Source organism: Trachinotus anak, unplaced genomic scaffold, assembly GCF_046630095.1.
Source record: "Trachinotus anak isolate AG129_WGS33_773 ecotype Australia unplaced genomic scaffold, CSIRO_AGI_Tana_v1 ptg000010l, whole genome shotgun sequence".
NCBI lineage: Eukaryota > Metazoa > Chordata > Actinopteri > Carangiformes > Carangidae > Trachinotus > Trachinotus anak.
The window spans coordinates 3,871,607-3,898,246 of record NW_027273861.1 but is presented as its reverse complement, the minus strand read 5'-3'; the positions used below and the strand labels follow the sequence as shown (position 1 = coordinate 3,898,246).

Genomic DNA, 26,640 nt, shown 5'->3' with positions numbered 1-26,640 from the left:
ACTGACAGTGTTTTTAAAGAGATGAGAGCGAGTGCGTTCACGCTCATCCTCATTCCTCCCCTGAAACCGCTCCTGCGCGCATGTTTCGACCGGAGAGGACGAGAGACGCGCAGGGATTTGACGCGGGTCGACAAACGCGGTGAAAGAAGTTTTTGTTGATGGTGAATTGTGATCACTCACAGAATGAGAGAGTGAAGGAGAATCTCGCTGGACATCACTTGCTTCACTGAACAGGCTTCTGCTGTCTCGGATTTATATTTCGGCACGCAATGGATCAGGTATGTCGCCCTATAATATCCTCAAATCTTTCCGCCAAGCTGTAATAATTTATATCATAACTGTAATAATTGTAATTGTAATGATATGTGGCGAGTCTGCTTCCTGTCATAATGCCTCATTAATGTTAATGTCGCCTCATATGAATCATAAGTGAGCTGAGGCTGAGTTCATGTCATTTATCATACAAATGTGAGCCTCCTCTGTGACTGGGGCTGATCAACAATCAGGTCGGTCTACTCTCTGAAAGAGAGACTCATAGAGTCCCCCCCCTAAAAAAAAACCTAACAGCGCCTTGTTGTAGCCCTGAAGGCTGTTAAATTGTCATGATGTCTGTTTTCTTCAAGACAAGAGTTACACCCACTTTAATTATAAGTGACACAGTTTTTGTGATATCCAACATATCAGGTGATGATTATAAAAGCCTGATAAAAGCTGGTCATCCTACCTGATATTGTGTAATCCTTTCACTAGGAGAACACAATGGACTTTAAAGCTCTGATGGCCAAGTTCCAGGATGAGGAACTCCTGAAGCAACCCAGGACCAAACCTGCTCTCCCAGAGAAACCGAAGGTTGTCCCTCCCCCTCAGAGCCCCCCTCATTACCTCCCTGCAGGAGCACGCCCCTCCCTGCTCTCCTCCATCAACCAGAGCTTGGAAGGAAAAACATACATCGCCCCCAGAGTGGTCTTCAAGGATGAGAAGAAGGAGAGCAAAAAGCCTCTGATCCAGACTAACTCAAAGGGAAAGAACAAGAGTGAAGGGAAGCTGAAGGTGAGTAAAGACAAGACGAAGGGAAGCAAAGAGAAGCTTGATGACAATTCATCGGATCAGAAGAAGAAGAAAGAGAACGGTAAAGACAAGAAGCTGGAGAGCACAGCAGAGCTGGTGCCAGCCACGCCTCCACCTAAAGCCACAACACCAAAGAAGAAAAATTTCCTTACTTTCAAGAGGTCATTGAAAAGAGATTCAGTGGAGGTCCCAGCAGACCCCATTCTAGACATCCCCAGTTCAGACCTTCCTGGACTAGCTCCGCTTATCCCGGTACCTTCTGACTTTGGCGACACACCAGCAGAACCTGAAATCTCTGCACCAAAGGCCCTTCTCCCAAACATCCCAACCATACCTGACTCCAGCTCTACAATGGAAATCACCCCACCCTCCATTATCCCTGCCTCTCCCGACTTCACCCCACCTCCTGCCTTTATTCCTGATTACCCAGCTCCCAAAGCCCCAGAGAGTGAAACCCCACTTGAGACAGAAACTCCTGCCCTGTCCATTTCCAGACCTGCCAGCCAAAATGAAGTAATTCCCAGTCCACCCAGCACTGTCACAACCCCTCCACCCAGTTGTGCTATCTCTGGTCCTTCTCCAGTGGCCTCCACTCCTGAGCCTGAGCTCGCAGCTGAGGCTGGTATAGAGGCTGTAAATGTATCTGCAGTGGAGAAGCCTCCCCCTCAGGTCACAGACCCGCCATCCATCCCACCATCCCCCAAACCTGAGCGTCCGATCTCAGCTCTCTCAGCCCTGGAGCGGGCGGAGGACATGAACCCGGGGAAACGGACCTCCCCGGCTGACCAGAGAATTTTCAACGCTCTGGAGAAGGCGCGCAGGAAGACCGCAAGGTAAACAACACACGAACACGCTGCAGGAACACACGTGAATTGTGAGTATTTATTGGATTATACCCGTCTGTTGAATGCTTATATCTTACATTGTCCCATTTGTTCTCAGCCCAGTGAGAAACCCCTCCACATCTTACTCCATCACCCCTCCACCAGAAGAGTTCCCCCCTCCTCAGGGTCAATCTTGCCTGGAGCTCCCACCCATTGATTATGAAGATCGGGCAGGGAACGCCCGCTCAGCCAAACCAGAACAAGTTAACGGCATTGACCACCGTAAGTCTGGACTCATCACAGTAGACGTCTTCTCTCTTCCCCTTCCTGCTTTTTACTTTCCAGTAGACTCTCAGTGAATTTAGATTTTATTTTGCTCTTTACTTCTCCTGATCATGAAGTACACAAGAACACATCTCATCATTGGAACGTCAGGCATGTGCCGTGCAGCTGCAGAGCATCATTTGTTAGTACATGGTTTCAGCTGTACAAAACATCTGGAATGTATAGTATGGTTTAAACCATAGAGTTTCCCCAGGTGTTGGTTTGGAGCTTTGATGACACACACACACACACACACACACACACAATGAAAACAATCATGACATTCCTCTTTTGTGCAGCAGGCAGGGCAGAGCTGCAGAAGTATGTCAGCAATGACAGGAGTATGTCCATCATGAAGACAGAGAGCTGCAGTGACTAACACTTTAATGTCTGTTAAACTGACTGTGCACAGGATGCACAGTTGTGACTGATTTACGCAGAGTTTTATGAATTGTGCATGCAGGTGTTTGTGCACGTATCAATTTTAAACTAACCTCATGTCACTTTCATTGTGTCTGATGTCGCACATAATACACAAGGTGAACAAGCATTTAATTATCTAAGTGGATAATTTGATTAAAAAATTCTTTAATGTCCTCTGGTTTTTAAGCATCTATGGTGCAACACTAACTGATTAGTTCAGCTTTTTCTAGGGCAGCTCAATTTAAAAGTAGGTTTGAAGAGATGTATTGTGCTGTAATTAGGAAAATTATATTGCACCTTTTAAACAGAGTGCAATAAGTTAAAAAAGTGACAAACAAACTGAACAGGGACAGAACGACTAACATATTTTTAAAAGGAGGACGTGTGTTCTTTTCTTCTTCAAGCTGTCCTGATTTTTCACATACAATTGCATTATCTCCGCTCCACAGAGTTAAATCACAACAGCTTCCACAGGGAGTTCGACTGGTTTGGTTTCCTCACAAATCAAATTCCTCCACTCTGCTCTCTCTCTGCATCTCTCCCTGTCTTTCTGTGTTTGAAAACATCCTCCTGCTGAAGATTTCAGTGCGACCTGGTTGTAACGTGTCCTGTATGAGGACTAATGTATTGTGATTCTCTGTAGGACAAGCCTCTCCAGTGTTGGAGGGCATGACCGAGGAGGGGTCTGCTGCTGTCCCAGACCTGTTGGTGGTTCCTCCTCCTCCACCCAAGAAGGTCCTCCTAGACCCCGAGTCTCTGGGTCCTGCCCCAGTGAAGCCTGCCAGACCTCCCTCTGTCAACCTGAGTGGATTCACCCCTCCTCCTCCTCTTGCGGAAGATAATGGTGTGAAAATCATAACATTACACTCACACTTTGTGAAGCCACTAACATCCCTCCTCATGTCGGCTTCATATTGTTTCTCCCCTCATTTGCAGAGATCCTTGCTCCTCCTGACTTCTCAGAGACAGACACCACAGATGTCCCCGAGTTTGATGATGTGGCCTCAGACTCTCATTCTCCAGAGCTGCCGGTGTCAGAGTGGGGGAACGGGGACTACAGCGGTCCAGATACACTGGATGAACAGAACCTTGCAGGGTATTACAGCAATGGGATCACTGCCCCGGGAGCTGAGGTCCATACAGCGCCGGCGCTTGGAGGCGAATACCAAGATTATCCACCACCAGAATCTTCTCTCCCTGTTGCTCAAGAGTCTCCACAAATGACAGGGTAAGACACGTGAATTTAACCTTCGTCTCATTACTCTGAAATAGTTTGTGCATCACTGAGAACTTTCACTCTACTGCTCGCATCAGGCCTGAAGCTGAAGTTTCCAACGACATCTACGAGAATACGGAAAATGTCTACGAGGACGTTTCCATGTCTTCCAACAAAAAGAAAGGAAAGTCCGACGGCGGCAAGAAGCGCAAAGGACCGCCAAAGAGTAAGGACTGTTTCTGGATCAACACATCACACCCAACATTTATATCGATAAGATACCTAATCAAATCAATCGTGTTGATCTCTGTGTTTGGCTACATGACAGTGTGTGTGACATTAAACTGAAGCCTGTGTCTCTTAAACTGGATTCCATTGAATATTTTACAAAAGAGAAATTTGAATTAGCATTTGCATCCCATCATGACTTTAGCAGGATTGTATGAAGATAATGATAAATGGCAGCATTACTCTGATAACACACAGATCTCATCAGCAGCTGCTGCTGTTATCTTGTGTGAGTCTATCTTCTGAACTCCACCATGTCTCTTCAGGCTGTGAGCTTCTCTTTTATTCTAAGTTGGCTCAAACGTGTTTTTATTTGAATGTGTGTTCACCACAGATCCATATGCTGAGACAGCACAGAAAGTAGAAGTAGCAGTAAGTAGCTTTGTCTCTGTTCAATTAAAAATGATCTGTCTGAGATTCCGGTGATTTAATCTAAAAGAAGAATTAAACCTCATCTCTGTGGTGGTGTTTACAGAATGAAGAGAAAATCAAGACGGGCAGGTTCGGCAGGTAAGGCCTTCTCTTTTTTTTGACCCACTTCTCAGTTATCCCACAGACACCGTTGGCAAGGAGGGAGTTTGTTTTCCTCATAATCCCCTTTTGCCATTTAAACCTGCTGCAAGATTAACCTTTCGAACGCAACGATGTGTCCCTCACTCTTGTTTTACTGCAGGAGCGACAAGAAAGCCACTGTGGCGGAGGGGCCGGATGAGAAAGAGCTGAAAAAGAAAGAGAAGCAGCGCCTGGAAAAGGAGAAGAAGGAGCTGAAGGAGAAACAGGAGCGGGAAAAGAAAGAGCAGAAAGAGAGGGAGAAGAAGGAGAATGAGATGAAGAAGAAATTCAAAGTGAGTAATGTTGTTTTGACTCAAAAGGGAGGTATGGAAGGTGAGCAGGCAGGGGGGAGGGTGGGGTTTATGTCTTGGCATACAAACCTGTCGGGATTCATTCCTTCCCGTGGAAGAGTTGAGCTGAGCAACATGTGCTGCTCCAGTGGAATCTGTGTCATTGTTGGTGATATTTCTCGCAGGGAGAGCTTTACTTTCCTCTGCTGTGTACTATCACCACATCATAAACATCATCATCAGGTCCAGCTTTGTAGAAAAAGTCTTGCCCAGACTAATGTCTCTATCTGGTCTAAAATGACTTCTAAAATACCTTAATGAAGCCAAATGATGACACACTATCCATGTGAATGTGTGGGTTTTAAGCTGTAACTGCGTTTGCTCAGATCACAGGACAGGAGGATGCCATGTACCAGGCAAAAGTGACCGTAACAACAAAAGGACGCAAGAACGATCTGCCCGTCAAGAGTGGCGACATCGTCAGCATCATCCGAACGACCAACTGCCCCAAAGGGAAGTGGCTGGCCAGGGACAGCAGCAACAACTGTGAGTCCTAAAAATCTCATATGTTATCATCAGGAGTGTGTTCTAGCTCTAGTAACAACAGGTCAGTCAGCCAATCAGAAGAGAGGATCTGAGCCTCTCTTCTGATTGGCTAATTGTTTTCTGAGTAGTCCAATAAAACTATAGCAGATTTCAGGTAAACACTCAACTGCAAGGTTGGATGGTGGGTCCGGGTGGGTGGGGCTTGGCTGAGAGCAGTGACTGCTTTGTTGTGACATCACAAAGTTCCAGAAGTCCTGACGGCTGGTTTTAAGGCTCAGTTTCTGAATACAGGCTGTGTACATTTCTCTGTGGACTGAGGCTTTGATACTTTCACAGTATTAATATACAACCTAGACCTGCTTTATAATCAGAAACACAGGGACATCTGCCTTTATACAATATGGGACCTTTAATCCATGATTGTGAACCCCAGCAGTGACTCAGCGAGTGTGTTTTCTAGATGGATATGTTGCAGTGGATCATGTGGAGCTGGACATCAAGGAGATGATGGCGCTGGGGAAGAAGGCGGCAAACAACCGCAAGAGCAGCAGCAATGTTATGGAGGGGGAGGACGCCAGAACAGGGAGCAGGTATGTGTGCTCCCCCTCACTCATTATTCATTACATTGTGAAGTTAAAAAGATGATTTACACTTGTTTTTGTCTCTTTTCCTCAGGTCGTCAAATCACTACCCACTGTCAGCAGAGAGCTGTAAGTATTCTACCTTCTCACTCATGCTCACAGTGTGTATTTAACTCATTCAGCAGCAGTCTGACATTGATGTTGGCGTGTTCAGTCTCAGATGACAGTGAGGAATGGACCGGTGATGAAGATGAAACGCAGTCTCCTGCCCGTGAAACTGCAGATCCTCTGGCTCCAGTGTAAGTCGTGTCCACTGAGTCCAGCCCAGTGAATTCTTCACTTCTGATTGTTCAGATAGAGAACTATCTACACTCAGCTTTGATGTTTTCAGACGCTGACACTTATGTCTTGTCTTGTTAATGTCTCTTCCTCTGCAGGGGCCACACCAGGACACTGTCCATGCCAGACATGGGTAAGAAATCCCAAACCACACTTCCTGCATAAACAAACTTTATTGCAAACCTTTCTTCAGCAAATTGCATTAAGCAAACAAGTATAATGTCTACTCTCACTGCCTATCACTGTCACTCTGTCACTGCTGTCAGATTGTTGTCACCCAACTTGTCAGTAGGTTTAACACCTCCTATGTCTCCTCCGTGTGTTATCTTGATGCAGATACAACAACAAGAGATGTTGTAAACATCTTGATTTTTTTTACAGCATATAAATCGATGTTTTTTTTCATACAAGTATCCACTGAATCCATTTCCCAGTGTTTGCTCTCAGACAGGTTTTTAACAGCGCAGATTCAGAGCTTTCCCCATCTATGAATCTGTGCCTTTGAGTCAATAACATCATGCAGTTCTAACAAAGTTTCTCTGGAGCTATGCTGTAAATAACATCCCATTAGGAATATTATTGGTGACATCAGATTAATAGCTTTTCTCTGTAGGTCAAGGCAGGAAAAACATTAGGTTTTTAGCTTCGCTGCTCAAAGCACCAAGTGGAAAAAAAACGTGCTTCAAGTTGTCTCGGGTTTTTTTTTTCTAAAATCAGCACACAAGTGCAGGACTGAGCTCAAATAAGGCAAACGACACTGCACCAGGTGAAAGGGAGGCGTCGTAAAAACAGCTGGAAGTTAGTTATTGCAGATCATTTGTTCATTTGTTAACACAGTCAGCAGTTAGAGCTGCAGCAGTGGTTATGACACACAGCTCATGACTGTAAAGGTACTTTAAAACTCTTAGTGCCACAATTAATAAAAAAAAAAAGAAAAACACACTCCTCAAGAGTCATTGCTGCAAGAGTCAATCTGACCACACAAAGACTTAGACTTTTCATCGATGTCCATCATGAAAAAAACTCCATAAGTCTACTTCCTGATAACTCCAGAACCTGAGAATCATCACATTTGGAATCAAAATAATCCAGTGGTAATCGTCTGTGTATCTGTGAGCTCACAGACAGGAAGTGCTTATTCCTAATTCTCTGTAGTTTTAATGGTGAAACCACTGCAACATTGTACTTCCTGTTTAAATCCCCCACAGCAACCATGACACGGTAGACGTCAGTTAAAGACGAACTTACCTCTTTGGCTCTGTTACATCCTCTAAAGGCTCAATGGGTTGAGGTTGTCTGTGTAAACAGGAAGCGTTTACCTTTTAAGGTGTGTAATGACAAGCTGGCGGCTGGCGAGTCTGGTCTAATTTACGCGGCAGGTGTGTTTATAGAATGTGCATCATACTTATCTGACTTGTGTATTTATTTTTTTAGGAAACAAAGATCTCAGCATAAACCACCAGCACAGTCACAGTGACCTGAGTGCCGACAGCTCCCACCTGCAGTGAGTTCACCTGTTTCTCTCTGATGCTTTGTCCCACACACACACACACACTCACACACACATACAAGCAGAGTGTGGATATACAGGATATGTGTATTTGTCTTTTCAACAGAGAAAGACATGAAGCACTTCAGAAGTTGGCGACGTTTTTCCACTCACCCATACCTGTGGCGCCGGCTCCAAGGTAGGCTTTATGTACAAATATGGGCATCTACTGTACACACACACACACACACACACACACACACACACACACACACACACACGTACGATGGGGTTTTAATTTTTTCTTTTTTCTTTTTTCTTTTTTTTTTTTTTTACAGTAGCACTGAACTGGAGAAAAGTAAGTGATACTTATCACCTACGGATGAATAATGATGATCAAGATGTTTATTCCATTACCTAAAATGTATTGTGAATTCTGAAAAATCTATTTATCCATCGTCCTGTTTATAAATCATCTGATGTCAGAATACTTTCTGTTTCCTTGTCAGGTCCTGTGCTGGTGAAGGCGGAAGAAGTTGACCGGTAAGTAGATTTTTAAAACACACAGACACAAAGACAGAAAAATGCTGAACATGTTGTGCAACCTGTGGACAAGTGAGCTTCTTTCCTTTTCACCTGGAATGGGTTAGTGAGCATGAAAAGAGAGCATTTGACCCTATTTGTTGAAAGAGAGAAAGGGAGACGGACGGGGAAATCTGCTCCTCTCCTACCAGGAAGCTAAGCTGGAGAAAGACTCGCAGTAATGTGGTGGTGTCATGTTGTGGTGGTGTCATGTTCATGGTCACAAGGAGGCCACCCTCCTCCATCACCCCTGGTGGAGCAGGCACCATGGCAGCACCCATGCACTGCTCACCACAGAACAATGGTAGGCGGTGGAGGAAAGGATGAGATATCTCTGAATGTGTTTCCCACAGGCCTGAGGAGAGCGCGGCACAGGACGTGGATTTTGATCATCCTGATCTGCTCATTTTGCCTCCCCCTGACCTGTACGCCGACCTAACCACAGAGTAACTGTCAGACAACAAGGTGAGGATGAATCAGCCGGACTCTTCACCGCCCGTCACCGTGCGTGTCACATGTCCACATCATGTGTATTTCTCTGTTTGTTGCAGCACAGCCAGGCAGAGGAAACAGGATCTGTGTGTTATTCTTCACACTGTGACCGTGACAGTAGCTTCACCCTCTCGACTATGACCCGATTTATCCGATGACCTCGCTCGTGGATCAGTATGATGATTTAACAGAGGAACAGGAAGTGGGGATTTTTGCAACAAGTGATCTCTTGGCAACCGGAAATCTTTCTGTGCTGTTTCTGTTTTGTTTTGTTTTTTTTGAGACACTCAGTGTGAAACCAGTTTGACTGGGGGCTGCTAAGAACCAAGCAGGACTGCTGATCCCACAGACTGTGGCAGGTTTACTGTGACCTGGAGGCTCTTGTAGGGAAGATTACAATCTTTAAAGAGAGGTGGAAATCAGGGGAGGACAAAGGCAAATGTAGATTTTTCATGTCAATTCCTGCAGTGAAAAGCAGGTCCAACTTGTTCACTTATCTTTTCAGCAGTCCTTCTTCCACCAGGTCGTCCCTCAGCATCAGTTCAGGGTCAGGGCTCAGTCCAAAGAACCCAACAAGTTACCAGAGTCTGTATTTATCTCAGTCTATGTACGCAGTACAGAACCAGTGTCCTGTGCACAGATTACCAGTTTACAGTGTTGGTATCAAAGGAGTAAACAGCTACTCAACTTACAGAGATTTAATCATTAAAGCCCCTCACCCCACCCCACACTCCCCACTGCGTCCTCTTCTACTGTTTCTGATTCACTGTTTTTTAGACCACCTTCAAAATTTACTCTGAAGTGTTTATATTATGATTTGTTCTTTTTTGTACATGAACGTCTTTTTCTACTTTGTAATTTTATTTACTCTTCGTTTTGTGAACACATATGATGGAGTATGAGAGCAACTGCTCTTATATTTAAAGGCTGACTTTTTGACATATTAAGTAAATATAATAATTATAAAAATCATTGAGTGTAATCCAACATATACGACTAAAGAACCTGCTGGAACCAGTTGTTATGTCTTTGTTATAGCTGCAGCTTCTGGAGGGAAACATCATCTGTGACTTTGTTTTTCTTTGCTTTTTATGGAGCTGATGTCTGGCAGGCGTCACTTTTATGTGCCTCTTATTTTTCCAGAACTTTCCCTCAAGCTAATGAATAATAAGTATTACAGACAGAGGAGGAAGCAAAGTAGTGATGATCACCTGAGGTCACGTTCATGTAAAAATATTGTTGACATCTAAAAGTGCATTTTTGTCTGGAAAAACCCCAAAATAATCCTCTGTGATGGGCGTCTGTGTGTGTGTGTGTGTGTGTGTGTGTGTGTTTGTGTGTAAAATTTACATATTGACAAGACTTGAGGACAAAAGTTTCCTTTTTATATGTTTGTTTATTGTTTTTCAATAAATACTCATTAAAGTGCAAATCATAACAGCAATATCATGCAGTGCATAACAAGAGAAATCCAAACCCCGATCACACAGAGACAGTAACGCACTGTTACTTTCACACACACGCGTGCACAGAAACACACCCTTGTACACATTCTTTCACCATAACCACTGTGCACTAACGCACACGTGTCTCACACACACACATTGGGGTATTTAAGGTTACACTGATCATAAGAACCCCACCACAGAGAAACAGAGAGCACAGCGGCGCTGTGGAAAACACTCACTTTGGTACAACACAGAAAGTGTGTATTTGATTAGGCCCTCTGGCATGTTTCCAGCTCCAAGCACAGAGTAGAGTTACATGACTAACATGCCACTGGTTGTTGCATACAGTTGTAATGTTACAGTACGACATCTGACAGTAAATAATGGTTATATCAGAGGAGTTTCTCAGTCCTCTCCAGCACAGTGCACTTCACTCACCAATATTAAGTGTTGTTGTCACGAGCAGTACCATCAGGTATGAATGCATAATGTGCCAGATGTGATCCTGATGTTACCGAAGCAGCTCACTGTACAGACAACAAGTTAGAAGACACAGCAACAGAGTGTAACACACACAACTGACAGAGGAATATGGATTAGTGTTAACAAAGGTGTGTGTGTGTGTGTGTGTGTGTGTGTGTGTGTGTGTGTGTGTGTGTGTGTGTGTGTGTGCAGTTGCATGTATCTTGCAGCAGGGAGCAGAGTTTCTCCCTCTGACATCAAAGTGTACTCAGGGGCGTATGTGGTGTCTCAGACAGAGGAGGCGGCTCCACACAGGATACAAACAAAAGAAGAAGAAATGTGATAAAGGGTTTTAGCAGAAAGCCGTCATGCTGCTCCCTTGTAAGGCAAAAATCAAAAACTGTTGCAACAGTACAAAGAAACACACGAGAACCTCAGTTCTTACTATTGTAGGTCCAAGAGAGTCCTCAGTTAACAACGTTGGAGGAACAGTCGTAGTCTAGACTGTTGTGCGGCTAATATTCACTTATATCACTTATATTTAATAATAAGACAGGAAATAAATAATCATGAATGAATACAGAAAAAAATGACAATTATTATGAAATCTTATTTCACAGTAACTTTATCAAAGCAGAAAAACTAATATTTTACCAAATGACAGTCTCCTCACCAATCACATGCCCCCATAATAGTGAGCTGAGGTTAAACAAGTTCTTATATTATTTGAGTGTATTGCTTCATTTATATACAGTATTTTACTGCACTCACTCATATTATTTATTTCTTACTGTCTTATTCACAGTATTTATTACATATGGTTTCATTGTTTTTTCATAGACACCAGTCTAATGAAGATTACGCACCACTCCTCCATCCTGTGTGTTAGACTGAGGACAGGAGAAAGGCAGCAGTCCAGTGCTCTCCATCCAAACCCCACCAGCCAAGAGAACACACACACACACACACACAGGAGGATTCATCTGAGCAGCACCGGCCTTCACTTTACATTCAGTCAGAAGAGGGTTTGAAAAAAAAAAAACAGCGACAACAGCAATACACAACACCGCCTTGGTGTGACTGACATGGCTATGAGGAACACTTCTGAAAGTAGTAACACGGTGGGCACCGTCGACATGTAGAACCGTGAACAACAGTAAAGTAGGTACAGCAAAGTGTGAGCATCCACAAAAAGTGTGATGCAATAAACAGTAAATCTGCAAACTGCTGGACTCAGCAAACGCATTTTAAAGTGTGGACTGACCAGACAACGGCTAAACAGAAGACACACACAGACACACACGCACACACACACACACACATACTTGTACTTCCATCTTTGTGAGGACACTCATTGACATAATGCATTCCCTAGCCCCTTACCCTAACCTTAACCATCACAACTGAGTGCCTAACCCTAACCCTGGCCCAAACCTTAACCGAAACCTAATTCTAACCATAACTCTAAAACCAAGTCTTAACCCTCAAAATGTGATTTTAAGGTGTCTCAAAAAGTGAGGACCAGCAAAAATGTCCTCACTTTCCCAAAATGTCCTCACTCTGTTAGTAAAATACTATTTTTGGTCCTTACTATGTAGCAAGTACAAGTACACACACACACACACACACACACACACACAGAAAACAGCTCCAACACACCAAAGCATCATGTTCTGATTCTCGTCACTTTTCTCTTCTGATCTCCTCCTGACACACCATCGTCAACTCCACCCATCTGATCTCTGTTACACACACGCGCACGCACACACACACACACACACGCACTCCGTATACAGGTACATGTGCACAGAATCACTGTGTAGCATTCTTTAAGGCAACTGGAGAAAGGCTTCTGTGGCTCACCGTGTCCCGCAGCAGACACACACCATCTCACAGGGATTTGTCATCTTCATCTTTTCCTCCTGCTTGACATCATCACCACTTTTTCGTGCACAGTACTGACACGCAGCTGCTTGACTGGTCTCAGTCTGTTCATTACTGCTGATACGATTCGTAGCAATTATGAAAACTGACGAACGCAGTGATTTATCAAGTAGAGGTACACGCTTGCTTTTTTCTCTTGAAGTGTGAATTCATATATGTGGTGATCTTTTTTTTTTTTGACATTAGACATTAGGCTCTAAATTTCTAATGGTCATTAACCATTTCATAGGCTCAGAGCTGGAGGGAGAAAGATGAAAGATGGCTGCTTCTATCTTCAGTTTGCTGCAGACTCTCTGTCGTCCTCATGTCACAGGCCTTCCTGCTTTTTTTAATTACATTCTGGACTTGCACAGCTGAGCACCGCAGTAACAGTTGCTCTACTTGTCATTTGTCAAGGACTCAAGTGTAAAGGAGTCTGTGTGTGTGTGCATATTGGAACAATTACTGAATGTGAAATATGAGAAATAATAACACAGCGGTTGTGAGGTGGTGTGTGTCTGTGAGCACACAGTCAGTACCACAGAGAGAATCACCGTTCTTCTATCTGCTGTCTCTCTAGGCTCATTAATCATCTACAATCTACTCAAAACCAGGATAAAACTTCATGTTGGTGCAGTGTTTAAATAAAATAACTACAGTGTCTAAAAAACAATCTCTAAAAATAAATATGATCTGATATCTGAATAATAATAATAACCTTCTTTTTGATGTATAAAGTCTAATATTTGGTATCTGCTTTCAGCTATGTGATATGACTGCCATATAAATATAATATACATGGATAACAAAAGCTGTTTCTTTACAAACCATATCATAGAAACCTGAAAGAAAACTTTACATGTGGTTACGTTTCCACAGACACAGATTTAATGTCAGTTTAAACGACCACTGCCCTAATCAAACTGACCTCCGATCAGTGTCTGGGGCAGACTCAGGAGGACGTCCCGCCAGTAAGTGATGTGGAGGGTGGTGACATTTCAGAAGTTGATAATAGATTGAAGGTATTTGTGGGAGGAGAGACAGTGAATTTGACCTTTGCTGACTCCGACACAGCTGTGAACTGTGACCTCTCGCCTCTGGCTCTGCTGGCCTCCACCCGTTCACAGGTTCCAGTCCCAGGATCAGCTGTGGCTTGATGTTTGAACACAGAGACTCTGAGCCCAGGACTGCGTCAAAACAAGGGAAAAAAAAAAAAAGCAATTAATCTGCCTCTCTGCCAAAGGCCTCCTCTTTCTCTCTCCTTCATCACTAGGCGGGCGTCGCTTTTCACCCCGCAGGTCCAGCACGACCGGAACAGAGATGGAGAGGAGACAGAAAGAAGAAGTCACTCCAAACACAGGCAATTCCTTGGTCAGAAGTTGTGAGGCTTCAGCGTGCGAGCGTGGTGATCAGACTGGCACACATTTCAAAGAAGTCCATGGTGTGCGATCCTTGGCGTGGGGTGAGCAGGGGGGAGCTGCCGGACAGGGATCCCGGGAGAGAGGAGCTGAGCTGGGGCAGGTCGATGGCAGGGCTGGCAGAGTCGATGCTCAGTCTGGGTCTGTGGAGACCGGCGGTGGAGCCCGACCTCTGAGGAGTGGATGAACCCGATTTAAAGCCCACTGCCTCAATGATATCATCTGGGGGGAGTGGAGGAAAATGGCATCAGCATTCAACAGAGGAGAAGTTTCATGAGTTAAATGTTTTAAGTAAATACAGTCACATCTTCATGGTGAAAGAATCATAGAATGAATTTTGATTATGTTTTTCATTTTAACTTGGGAATATGAATTTCATATTTTGAGTTATGTGCATTAGTAAAAGCAGAAAAAACGGAATATGTACATGCTTATCTAGAAACCCTAAATTAAATCAGTTATAATTTCAACAAAAACTGCTGTAGTTACTTCAATTTTTATAAACATGTGAATATATATAAATTCACTACTATAATATTTAGTTAACAGCCATGCTAGTGGCTCTGACGGACTGTATTTATGCACAGCTTTGTTTGGAGCTAAATGTTCTTGATATTTCCCACTAGCTCACAGAGGCGGAGTACCAGGAACTGATGGGTGAGGCCCAAACCAGAGGCAGGCAAACAATGTTATTCGTGAAAGCTGGAAGCAGCGGACTTTACTTTTACATCAAGGCAATAGTTTCTCCAGAAGCTAAGCCTCTCAACCAACTGCACCACTCAAAACGCTGGTGGTCGTAGTCACTGCTATTCCACCAGAGGGAGGCAACCGGATAGAGACTCATCACACCACCTTAGTCCTATCAGTAGCACTGCATCTTTGATACTTAATTCATCCATCCATCTACTAGCTATACTACTTATTCACTGAAGGTCACAGAGGCTGGAGCCAATCTCAGCTGGCATTGGGCGAGGGTGGGGTACACCCTGGACAGCTCACCAGTCCATCACAGAGTTGACATATAGAGACAAACAACCATTCATGCTCACAGTCACTCCTGTGGGTCAGAGTCACCAGTTAACCTGACCTGTATGTCTGTGGGAGGAAGCTGGATTATCCAGAGAAAAAACCCACCCAGACACAGGGAGAACATGCAAAGTCCACACAGGAAGGTTCTGACCGCCTATATAATCTATCATTCCAATTAAATTTATCCTTGCTCTGTTTTATGAAATGTCCATGTACATACAGGTGATGACAGTAAATTCCATTAAGAGCCAGATGATGTTGTATATGTGAATCACTAACCATCAATGCTCTTGAAGTCCAGGAGGTAGGACCTGTTATCCACCTGGTAGAGCTGCAGGCTCATCTTCACCAGGTTCCCCGTCACCGGATTCTTCCTCCGCACTCGCAGATGGTATGGGTTCACCACCTAGGACACAACGCTGCTGAGGATCTGGTTTGTTTGGAGATGTATGTGTGAACTGTATTTAAGACATAACCTTTTACCTTCCAGTCAAAGTTGAGCTGTTTCATAGCCCTGTACACTTCAGCCATAATATCATAGGGTCTGCTCTGACTCCTGATACCGAGGTGCCACTTGGCCTTCTTCACTGCTAGAGGTTTGGGCCGGGTGGTGTTAAGAGCATCCAGAGGACAGCGAGACTTGGGGCTGTCAGCCAGGAGCGGAGGCATCCTCTCCGGGTGGGGTTTGACTCCGGGGGGCAGCAGCATGCCCTCTTCTATGAAGGATCCCTGGGGAGGGCTGGAGGCCAAGTAGAACTCGCTGGCCTGGGTCATGATGCGCCGGTTGTCTATGATAAGGTGATAGGCCACTGCTAGCTGATCCTGGACAGATGGAGGATGGAAAGTATAGTGAAGACTTGGGAGTTAATTCACTGGAGCTGAGGACACAGCATCAAATTACTTAAACCTACAAACACTTTAGTGGAAGTCTAACCCACAAATAGCTGCTTCTTTTTTTTTAGTCCTGACATTCAAAGAGAAGCTTGAATACAGGGGAGTACACTCTCACTCAGTCTGTCAGTTGTATAGTTTAACGTTTTTGCAGCAACAGCAGGGGTTTGAATAAACAGAGGAGAGGTCGACTATGATAGCATGAGTGAAGATAGCCACAATAGCAGAGCGATGAAGGTCAACAGTAACTTCTATTTCATCAACAAACTGATGAGATAATCTTTAAAAGGATAGGGACAACATTTCTAAAGTCTATCTTAGAACAACACTGATGTGTCCATATGTACGTGACTATCCCTATTCTCCACACTGGCCCTGAAGCTTCAGATGAATGTCACTACGCTGAGGGAAATGGTCAAGGTGACAGTCTATTCATGACATTATTTGCCTCAGCTGTATATAAGCAAATGTGTTTACAAAGATATCTCCTGACATACAGACAGATATCGTTTGTACTGTGTTTCTGATTCACTGTTTGTAATGGTAATAAACCAGTTCCAGATACAAAACCTACATGGGACCACTAGAAGGTATCCTTCCACCATAGGGAACTATCCAGGGAAACAAAAATTTGTCTTAAATAGACTCTAACTTTGAATAACACAAACTCAATTTAGCTTAGTGGGACTGCTGAAGTTATATGAAATTTAGCACAGAAAGAGGGCTGAGCATTTTGTCTCCCATTTCCTACAGTGTATTCACATTCCACGTGAAAAGCTTCAGGGCTGGTGTGTAGAGTAAGAGCAGTGACAGAGACCTATTCTCAACTACATATGGGCACATTAATATTGTTTTAAGACAGACCTGAAAAATCATGAACTGATCCTTTAACATTGTTTGACTGTGACCCCAAAGATGTCCATGGAGATGTTCACCTACATACTGTATATACATGCATAATCTTGTGTAGAGATGAAACAGTGATTACATTTTTTATATCAAACCACAATTATCATGGTTATTAGTATTATCGCAGTTTTGTTGAAATGTGCTGAAAAAGTTCAAAAAGTATGCTAATGAAATAAATTATAACTTATAATGGAAACTACAAATAAATAATTAGCAGCACTTTTTGTTTGCATTTAAACATTTAAATAACAACATTGTATCTGTGTCACAAATGAGATAACACTGGGTTTTCCTGCCGCATACCCACTCTTAAAACAAATGAAACAGCAAAATGAATTACTATTATTATTATTATTATCATTATTCTTTTTTCTGTGCTGTAAGATCTTTCAGAGCAAGGGCATTGTAGCTAGGTGTTGTTAAACCAGAAACATTGCAGCTACACTGTGCCTGGGGTTGAAAGAGTGAGCTGCAGCCCCAAAATAAGTTTCAAAAACACACAATTACAGATTGAAGCGTCTTACATGGAGGCTCTAACACTGACTTGAGCACCAAACCGACACACGGCACCTCCATTTCATCCAGTTTGCACAGTGGTTAGCGTCTGTGCGTGCTCTGTAACTACATGTGATGACATTGCTACACACAGTTGTGTTAGTTTTGTCTCCGATCAGAAAGGCAAACTCATCTGGCAGCGTAAAAGGAGCCAATTGCCTTTTTTAGCCGGTTTACTCTCTCATTTTGGTGTAAAAAGAGTATTACAAGACAGAAAAATCTCTGGAGGAGTTCTGTCACTGCCTTCTACAATGTTTTGACAGACATAAAACAAAACCACATTGCTTCCCACACATGCATCTGGGAGGCTGTTGCTGGTTGATGCCACACAGAACCTAATGTGAGTTAAATTAACCACAGTAATCAACCTCTGCAATTGACCACGGTTATAGTGATAATTAAAATGAAAGTGGTAAAACTAACCATCTGGTATTTTTACTGTGATTTTCCGTGCAACTGGTAACTGTTTCATCTCTAATCTTGTGGAGCACAAGTTTAATAGTACAACAATCATACTAATATAAAACAGAGAAAACCGATCATGAATGTGTCACTGTGGGTGTACCTGTGGATCTCCACTGTAAAGGCTGGACACAACCTCCGACTCAGTGCATTCAAACTTCTCACACACTTCTCTGACCGCCTCCTCGTCCAGGACTGTGGCATCATATGACGGGTCTTCAGGGAACAGGTAGCCTGGCAGGTCCTGCTTAAACCACTCATGTTCCCTGACAGAGGACAGGATCATCAGTCAATGAAAAATACAACTACTGTCACACTATGCTGCCTAACTAATGAACTCAAACCCAATGTTGATTGTATTCATTGGAAAATATAACCATGTGTGACATTTAAACTTGCATGAAGTCAAATTGTTGTCAAACACACCAACACTCCAGAAGCAGGACTGTTTAAGTTATAGGGCCGGCAGAGAGGTACAGATAACAGAGAAACTACTAGGTACATTTCAAATCTAACAAATCAAACCTCAATTTGATTAATTTTGAAAAGATGAATGTGATGTAATGAGAGTAAAACACATAACGGAAAAGACAACCAATCATCTGCCTTGTGGGCAATCATGTACTGAGGCCACTGAGCCTCAGTACAGAACATCCACTGAAACACTTTATTTTAGTCATATAACTGTGATTTTGAATTGTGAAAATATGATTTCAACTACAGCCTCTACATGTTGATCTGTTGAGCTGATCTGTGACATAATACAGTGTGCAGAGTAAGTGCACTTATGTGTAGGTATATGGTTGGAAAATATTGTGCCAAAGGAAAGGGCTGTTTGACAGCAAGATAAAATATTTTAAGTGAAAATATTCTAAATAAAAGTACACATCAACTGATAATATACCTATTATAGTGGCTAAATTAAATTTTTCCTCCTGACCCCATCTATAGCAGCACATCACTCCTGCCTGCTTCTCCAAAATGGGAGGGTGATGACCTGAATCTACTGCTTGTAATACACTGACTGCGGATAAGTACCTCACACAACCCCCACATCAAATAATCCAAACTATCACTTTAAGGTCACTCGACCGAACAGAGTGGGGCGTGTACCTGATGTCTTTGATGGTGGCTCTCTTCAGAGGGTCAACCTGTAGCATGAGCATCAGCAGCGAGGCCACCGAGCGGGTCAGGTACTCTGGGATGTAGAAGACGCCTCCTCTGATCTTCTTAAACAGCGTGGGGACGTGCTCATCATCAAAGGGCAGAGTGCCACATAGCAGGGCATACAGGATCACCCCACAGCTCCAGATGTCCACCTCTGGGCCTGCATAGAGCCTGACAGAGAGATCAGAGGATGTGACAGGTAACAAAAAAAGAGACCCAATCACAATGCGTAACAAAAAAAAAACAAAAAAAAAAACATTTTATTTTAACCTTGGTTATTTTGCATTTAATATTTCACATTTGATACATTATATGTAACACACAATAATGTAGCAGATGTGCCTATTATCTCCTTCAATGAGGCATGCATAACTGGTGTTTATATGATTAATTAATGTTTCACAAGACCAGTAACCGTATTCATATAAGATAACAAATCTTCAGTGTTTTAAACACATTTATTAACAGTAGTTGTTTATATACTGCTTATAACCACTCAATACTGGATGCTAGAATTAAGTGTTACTCAAAATCACACACACAAAAGACTAATATTGTGCTCTGAGGAACAATAACCCTCAGGGCTCAGGGATCCTCTCTTCTGATTGGCTGACTGACCTGTTGTTACTAGATCTCCAGAGAGAAGCCTGAGAGAGGAGATGTAAAACTACAATGAGATGGATTTTGATTCTTAAAAACACAAATATATCTTCTGATGGAGATCAACACTTCAAATAAATCACAAGAAAAGTGTAAAATATGGGACTTTTAACTTTTTTGTAACAATTTAGATAAAGTGATGAATTGTTTTTCAAGCAAAGATAGTGAAAAAAATAAATTACAGGCTCTAAGGAGTTTCAGCTTTTCAATGTCATAAATGATTGTAAACTGAATATTTTTGGGTTTTGGACAGCTGGTAAAGCAAAAGATGCCACTATGAGCAAAGTTGCTTATTTCTTTGCCTTTACTAACAGTTTTTTGTTTACATTTTATAGACTAACAATAAGAAAATAGAGAAAATAATCCTCAGATTATTTGATAATAAAAAATAATAATAGTTAGTCGCAGCCCTAAGTGTGATGATTATAGTATCCTTGATCATACATGTGATTTCACACGTACACACACACACCTTCCTGAGATGACCTCTGGAGCGGCATAGTTGGGGGATCCACAGCTTGTCCGTAAAAACTCCCCATCTGACATCATGTTTGACAGACCTGTTGGCCAATCACAAGATCAGCACACATTAACACCTCTCTGTATTTACTCTGACAGTATCACACAGTAAAGAAACAATCCTCTATTATCATATTATTGCTACTGATACACGTAGGCACAGGCCACCACAGGGAGGCTAAGAGTTACACACTGGGGACACCGCTGATACCTTCACCCTCCTTCACCCACCAAGATGCTAAGCTCTGAACCAAAGCTCATCTAATTGGATGAGCTTCTCTCTGCCTGCCAGGGCTGCGGCTACACGGTAAACACCAGACGCTCTGTGATGTGTTGACCTTCTCTTTATCTTTTATCCCTGTTCCCATAACGCTCCCTCTCTCTGCTCACCAGTGTCTGCTGCTCTCAGCCAAAACACTTCTCCTGCTGTACACCCCTGCCGCACCCCAACGATTCCTTCCCTATCAGATGACACTGGGCCTCAAGGCTTCCTGCCAGACTTGATATGAGACCTGGACGTTGCTAGGGGAGCTTTCTCCACCCCACACACCCTGCTGGCCACAGGGGCCTTCATGTGTGTTTGAAAATATTTCTCTCTTTCATGATTGCATCAGGCACACTGTCTTAACCAATCAGCTAGAACAATTATTCCACAATCAATAAGAAGGAAAGAAATTAATTCTTATCTAATCAGCAGCTGCATGATGTTAATTTCACCTTTTCTGCAAGTGTAGAAATAAGTGTGTAATTATGCAGCTTCTTAAAACTCTGCAACAAACTGTCACTTGGCTCTAATCAAACTGCTCAATTAGTTGGTAAATTCCAATCAGCGCTGCCACAAACTCAGCCTCTTTCTTATTCCCCCTTCAACATATTCAGTTCTGTTCTGTTACCCTTTCTCTCTTATTAAACTCCCTAACAATCCTCAGCTTCTGCCAAGCCAGTGCTTCAGTCCCACCCTCTAGCCTTAACTGTGTTTGTTAGGAATCCTACCAAAGTCGGCGATCTTGGCGTTCTTGCTGGCATCCAGCAGGACATTCTCAGGCTTGAGGTCTCTGTGGACCACCATGTGCCTGTGGCAGTAGTCTACAGCTGAGATAATCTGCTGGAAAAGGCGACGAGCCTCTGTGTCCTCCACCTGAAAGATGCACCATGAACAGACATGACTGGACTGTAGCTCTACTGGGTATTTCTTTGATGTAAAAGTGTGACACTGAGGGTTAAAGAAATAAAATGCGGAATCCAGCCTACGGCACACGAGTGATAAGAACAGTGGATAATGAAGTTACGTGCTGTATTTTTCAATTGATCATGGTTGGGGTTGGTCATGAGGTTTCTATGGCTCAGGGCCCAGGTAAAGTTCAAGTGGGATCATTCTAATAATAATAATAAAGAGGGGCCCCAGAAGAGGTCAGCTTTCAGTATCTGTCTTAAACGTGTGTGTGTGTGTGTGTACTTGTAGATGCTACATAGTGAGGACCAAAAGTATTTTCCTAACAGAATGAGGACATTTTGGGAAAGTGAGGACATTTTGGCCGGTTTTCACTTTCTTATACGCCTGAAAATGGCTTTTTGAGGGTAAAGACTTGGTTTTAGTGTTGGGGTTAGAATGAAGTTCAGGTTAGGGTGAGGGTTAAAGTTAGGCAATCAGATGTGATGGTTAGAGTTAGGGTAAGGGGCTAGGAAATACTTTATGTCAATGAGTGTACCCCACGGGAATGGTGAAAGAAGATAGAGTGTGTGTGTTTGTATGTGTGTGTGGAATAGCTTGCTTAACTCTTTAGCTTTGAATCTCAAAAATCTTAAATTAAAGGTGGGCGTTCTGACGATCTTATATCCTGACTTTGGTATATAAGCTACTTTTCAGATGAATCCTACAGATCCAAGGTGCTATATTTTGATATCTCATTTCATCGAAGTTCAATTGCTGCTAACCAGTCCACTGTCACCTGTTAAACAGCTGCTAGCCCACTAACTGCAGCTGGTGATGGCAGTCTTTGTTCTGCTCTGTGGCTGCGGTGAGTTTGCCACAGCACCATATGTACCAATATGTACTAGTTCTCTACAAGAGCAGAACAAGAACCATGGCAGGACAACTGGGGGGTGAGCTGGAGTTAGCTGGTGAGCAGCAATTTAACAGAAAAAGAAAAGATAGGAATCACAGCTTCCTGTCAGGATTTTCCCAATAAAATCAGAGCAGAAACAGAATGCAGATTGTGGATGGCGATTCTATCCAAAAAGACCGTCACATGATGTTTTTGCCAGATCGCCCACCCCTTGTGGGAGCTGAAAATAATCATCTACAGCTCTCAGAATGCTGAAGCAATGACACTGTTTTTTGACAGTATTTTGTTGCCTCGAGAGAGTAAGAATAAATGACCTCAGAACAGAGAATACTCAGACAACTTTCCCCTAATAAAACTATTTACTGAGTAACATAAAAAATACAAATAGTAGCATGAAACAATCTGTAGTGTATATGACTGCAAAAGTCAAGGAATCACCAACAACAGAGTCTCACTTGGTCACTGCCAAACACGCAATTAAAAAAAGAATCCCTTTTTTAGTGCTCAATATAAGGTAGTAATACACACTCTCTAAACCACTGCTTCACAACTCTATTACTGAGCTGTAGTGAGTCAGTAGTTAGCTAACATCTTCTGATGATCTAATGACCAGTGCACCCAGCAGATGGGGATTCTAATTAATCTAATTAATTAATTATTATTAAAACGTCTTACCCGTCCGTGTTTACAGATGTAGTCGAACAGCTCCCCTCCAGATACATACTCCATAACCATGAAGAAATCTGTGGGTGTACTGATTACCTGGTACCTGAAACACAAACATACATTTGTCTTGACACGGACTCACTGTGCATTAATTAACATTTAAGCCTCTTTCACATCCCTTCCTGACATTTAACCACAACTACACATATATCAATAACATGCATTTGAGTCATCTCTAAATCTCTCACTCATTTTATTTAATTGGCATAAACACACAGAAACAAATGCACAGAGAGGAAAGGCTTAAGCTATGATGCATGGCTGCTGAGTGTAGGCATTATTTTCGTAAGGCCAGGTATATTAAAATACAGGCCCAATCTCATGAATGGTTGCTCACAGGAGATTCTGCACTTCATCACAATCTAATTCATTCCTGTCAAGCCAGATGCAGCACCACACGAGAAATAAACACAAACCAATTCACTATTTCTTTTTTTCTGTCTTACAGTTACGCACACAGTTTCTAGGAAATCTAAACAGTGACAACACATGAGAAAAATGTTTATGACAGCTGGTCTAATTCATTTCAGGCTGGTTTTACAAACAGGGCCAATACATCAAACTGAGTCTGCTTTTCTCACTTCTGTGCTCTCTGAAGCAGCACAAGCAGACTGTGTGTATATATGTATTTGTGTCTGTGTTCATGAACGTATATGTCTGTGACACAGTGCTCCAAAACACTGCAGCTCATGACCTGAGAGCTCACATATCTGCCATAGCTCAGAGTGTGATGGTGGACTAACCCTAACCCTGGCCTAAAAATAACACAGAGGTTGTTGAGAGAGACAGAGACATGGTCTGACAGGGAGACAAAAGTCAAGGAGAAAGGAGAAGAAGAAAAAGAAGGAAGACAAGGTCAAAGAAAAAGCACCAGAGGAGCCAAGACACTTGGATGAGGACAAGGATTTAACCACGCAGGAATTACAGCAACTTCTATCATCTTAACTGGAGATTTGTGCTGAACAGAACAGAACAGACTTCTTTATCTAGCTCCAAGCCTGTGTATGTGTGTGTGTGTGTGTGTGTGTGTGTGTGTATTGGTACGTCTGTGTGTTCCACCTCCTGGGAGACCAATGGGCATGCTCAGTGCAGTGCAGCTGTAGTAAACAAACAGGAACAAACAAAGCATGCCACAACACATGGAGAGCACACAATGCAGCAAAAGGCCCACATTACAACACCCACTAGTTTAACATATCTCAGTTATCTCAGTCAGTACTGGGAATCCTAAATCTGATAGGAGGAAATGTCGTCTTTCTCCACTCACAGCTTGATGATGTGCGGGTGTCTGAACAGTTTGAGATTCTGGATCTCTCGTTTGATCTTCCCCACGACATCCAGACTACGGATCTTCTGTCTGTTTAGGATCTTTACTGCCACTTTATGGCCCGTCAACTGATGCTCTCCAACTAAAAACAACAGAATACAGATATGAAGCAGATACAGATGATAAAACACACACACACACACACACACATACTTGTAATTCCATCTTTGTGAGGACACTCATTGACATAATGCATTCCCTAGCCCCTTACCCTAACCTTAACCATCACAACTGAGTGCCTAACCCTAACCCTTACCCAAACCTTAACCTAAACCTAATTCTAACCATAACTCTAAAACCAAGTCTTAACCCTCAAAATGTGATTTTAAGGTGTCTCAAAAAGTGAGGACCAGCAAAAATGTCCTCACTTTCCCAAAATGTCCTCACTCTGTTAGTAAAATACTTTTTTTGGTCCTTACTATGTAGCAAGTACAAGTACACACACACACACACACACACACACACACAAGCTTATAAACAGGTAGTTAGGCACAAGATCTACAGGCAGAGAGATGTACCAGCGGGTTAAGGTATGATTTGGAGACCTGTTGTATTGTACACTTCAACATACCAGTAAATGAGTTGTGTTTTTAATAAGTTTTTATTTGCTGACATCGTCTTTGCTCAGGGTGTTGGAGCTCTATCTGTCTACTACTCACAGCTTGACTACAAACACACTTATCGCCCTAAGATAAACCACTATTGTTATCACTTGGAAAATAATTAATTCAATTCGGTATTACAAGGCTATAAATTTAGACTGAATTTTCTCATGGTTTCTACTGCAAGTAAGAATGAAATGATTTTTTTCGTACAGACTATACGCTAATTTTAAAACGTAGGCATGATTTCAGGTGGGTTAGCCCCCCAGCTGAGCTAATACGGTCCTCAGACTGCACACAGCAGAAACAGGCGGGGTGAGTGTGGAGTTAAAGCTCACAAGGTCAACCAGAGTGGCCGAAAACTAGCCAAGAAATCTGAAATAAAATCCCTCTCTAGTAAAATATAACACCTGTATAAAGGGGGCTTCCCGACTTAGAAGGCACTAAATAAGCTATCCCTGGCTAGCAGTGGGATAACATGTCGGACTAGCTGCACCGTTTACAAACATTTTGTCAGTTAATAACATTAAGCTCACATAGTAGGGTTCAGACAAGCTGAGAGCCTCACATATGTCCTTTACCGTAAGACAGGGCAAAGAAACCGACCACACCGTGAACCCTTCACGGTTTAACGTTGAACGACAATAATGTGGGTATGACTGTGCATCTCCTTCTAGCTATTGTCCTCCTCCAGGTAATTGCACCTGCCGTTGCTGATAACCGCAGCTACAGATAAGGGCTTCGGTGAAAGAATTTGACTTTCAAGCTGCCGGAGTCTCAGAACATAGTTACGCTGTAAATCTCTTCCGTCGCAGCCGTTACAGCGTCTAGCTACGCAAACTGCTCACTGACCACCGGCAAGTTCAGCGCTGTCCGTCGAGGGGGGCGGCGCGGCGCGGCGCGGCGCGGCGACTACTTCATATTACTCCTACTGAAACGCGCAAACGTACATATTGAGCTCGGCATGACACAAAAACATGACTTAACTCTTCACTTTGCCGAATGTCCCCACTCCGAGCGTGTCGCCGAGGATGTAGTGGCCGATCTTTACCCTGCCTTCGTGTTTCTGTTGTTGCCGCTCTGCCATCTTCTCCGTTACCGACGGCTGGGCTCGGTCGGCGCGGTGCGTGTGCTGCCTGCCTGCCTGCGGGGCGCACGGAGGGGCGGGGCACCTCACTTCTCCTCACTGCTGGGGAAGGAAGGAGAGCGCCACCGACGACTCGTCCCCGTTACTCGCACACTGACAGGTCACCGGTGAAGACTGTAGAGGAAACATGTAACTGCTGTTCTGGAGGCCAGATGATACCGCTCGTAAAGCACAGCCTAGAGGGCAAAACCGGGATTTTGTCTCCAAAAGACAAACGGCCTCCAGCTTCTATCTAACCTGCACAGTGTGCATCGGCATCTCCCTCTTGTCCGGTGTTGTGTTGAGTTTTGCACCCCGGTCAATAACCTGCGTCAA

General features: G+C 43.2%; 2 protein-coding genes across 6 annotated transcripts; one reads left to right on the top strand and one right to left on the bottom strand.

Annotated features, from left to right (window-relative positions):
- Positions 1-33: 33 nt before the first annotated feature.
- On the top strand, positions 34-10,458 carry LOC139626584 (FYN-binding protein 1). 3 transcript variants are annotated; one of them, XM_071486968.1, is made up of 20 exons: positions 34-278; positions 751-1,901; positions 2,011-2,174; positions 3,283-3,483; positions 3,576-3,867; positions 3,954-4,081; positions 4,478-4,515; positions 4,619-4,653; positions 4,817-4,988; positions 5,372-5,531; positions 5,992-6,121; positions 6,207-6,241; positions 6,327-6,411; positions 6,550-6,584; positions 7,886-7,955; positions 8,068-8,139; positions 8,282-8,298; positions 8,450-8,483; positions 8,876-8,987; positions 9,074-10,458. In XM_071486968.1, exons 1-19 carry the CDS (start codon positions 270-272, stop codon positions 8,970-8,972), a joined length of 2,925 nt encoding a protein of 974 aa, XP_071343069.1. In that variant the 5' UTR covers positions 34-269; the 3' UTR covers positions 8,973-8,987; positions 9,074-10,458. The 3 variants fall into 3 exon arrangements, with proteins under 3 accessions (XP_071343069.1, XP_071343068.1, XP_071343067.1); XM_071486967.1 differs by having other exon boundaries at positions 8,279-8,298; positions 9,079-10,458; XM_071486966.1 differs by having other exon boundaries at positions 35-278; positions 8,279-8,298.
- Positions 10,391-26,640, bottom strand: prkaa2 (protein kinase, AMP-activated, alpha 2 catalytic subunit). Of its 3 annotated transcripts, none has more exons than XM_071486969.1 (10): positions 26,166-26,640; positions 24,517-24,658; positions 23,199-23,292; positions 21,451-21,595; positions 20,411-20,498; positions 19,225-19,449; positions 18,215-18,377; positions 15,778-16,116; positions 15,574-15,700; positions 10,391-14,487 (listed from the first exon to the last, which is right to left on the bottom strand). In XM_071486969.1, exons 1-10 carry the CDS (start codon positions 26,263-26,265, stop codon positions 14,237-14,239), a joined length of 1,674 nt encoding a protein of 557 aa, XP_071343070.1. In that variant the 5' UTR covers positions 26,266-26,640; the 3' UTR covers positions 10,391-14,236. The 3 variants fall into 3 exon arrangements, with proteins under 3 accessions (XP_071343070.1, XP_071343072.1, XP_071343071.1); XM_071486971.1 differs by lacking the exon at positions 26,166-26,640 and adding an exon at positions 25,715-26,085; XM_071486970.1 differs by lacking the exon at positions 26,166-26,640 and adding an exon at positions 25,760-26,085.

Coding starts and splice junctions, on each gene's coding strand:
- LOC139626584 (XM_071486967.1), top strand. Junction 4,516..4,618: donor CACAGAAAGTAGAAGTAGCA/GTAAGTAGCTTT, acceptor TGGTGTTTACAG/AATGAAGAGAAAATCAAGAC. Junction 4,654..4,816: donor AAGACGGGCAGGTTCGGCAG/GTAAGGCCTTCT, acceptor GTTTTACTGCAG/GAGCGACAAGAAAGCCACTG.
- prkaa2 (XM_071486969.1), bottom strand. CDS start 26,265: ATGGCAGAGCGGCAACAACAGAAACACGAAGGCAGGGTAAAGATCGGC. Junction 16,117..18,214: donor TTTACAGTGGAGATCCACAG/GTACACCCACAG, acceptor CCATCTGTCCAG/GATCAGCTAGCAGTGGCCTA. Junction 14,488..15,573: donor GGACTTCAAGAGCATTGATG/GTTAGTGATTCA, acceptor CACTCCCCCCAG/ATGATATCATTGAGGCAGTG.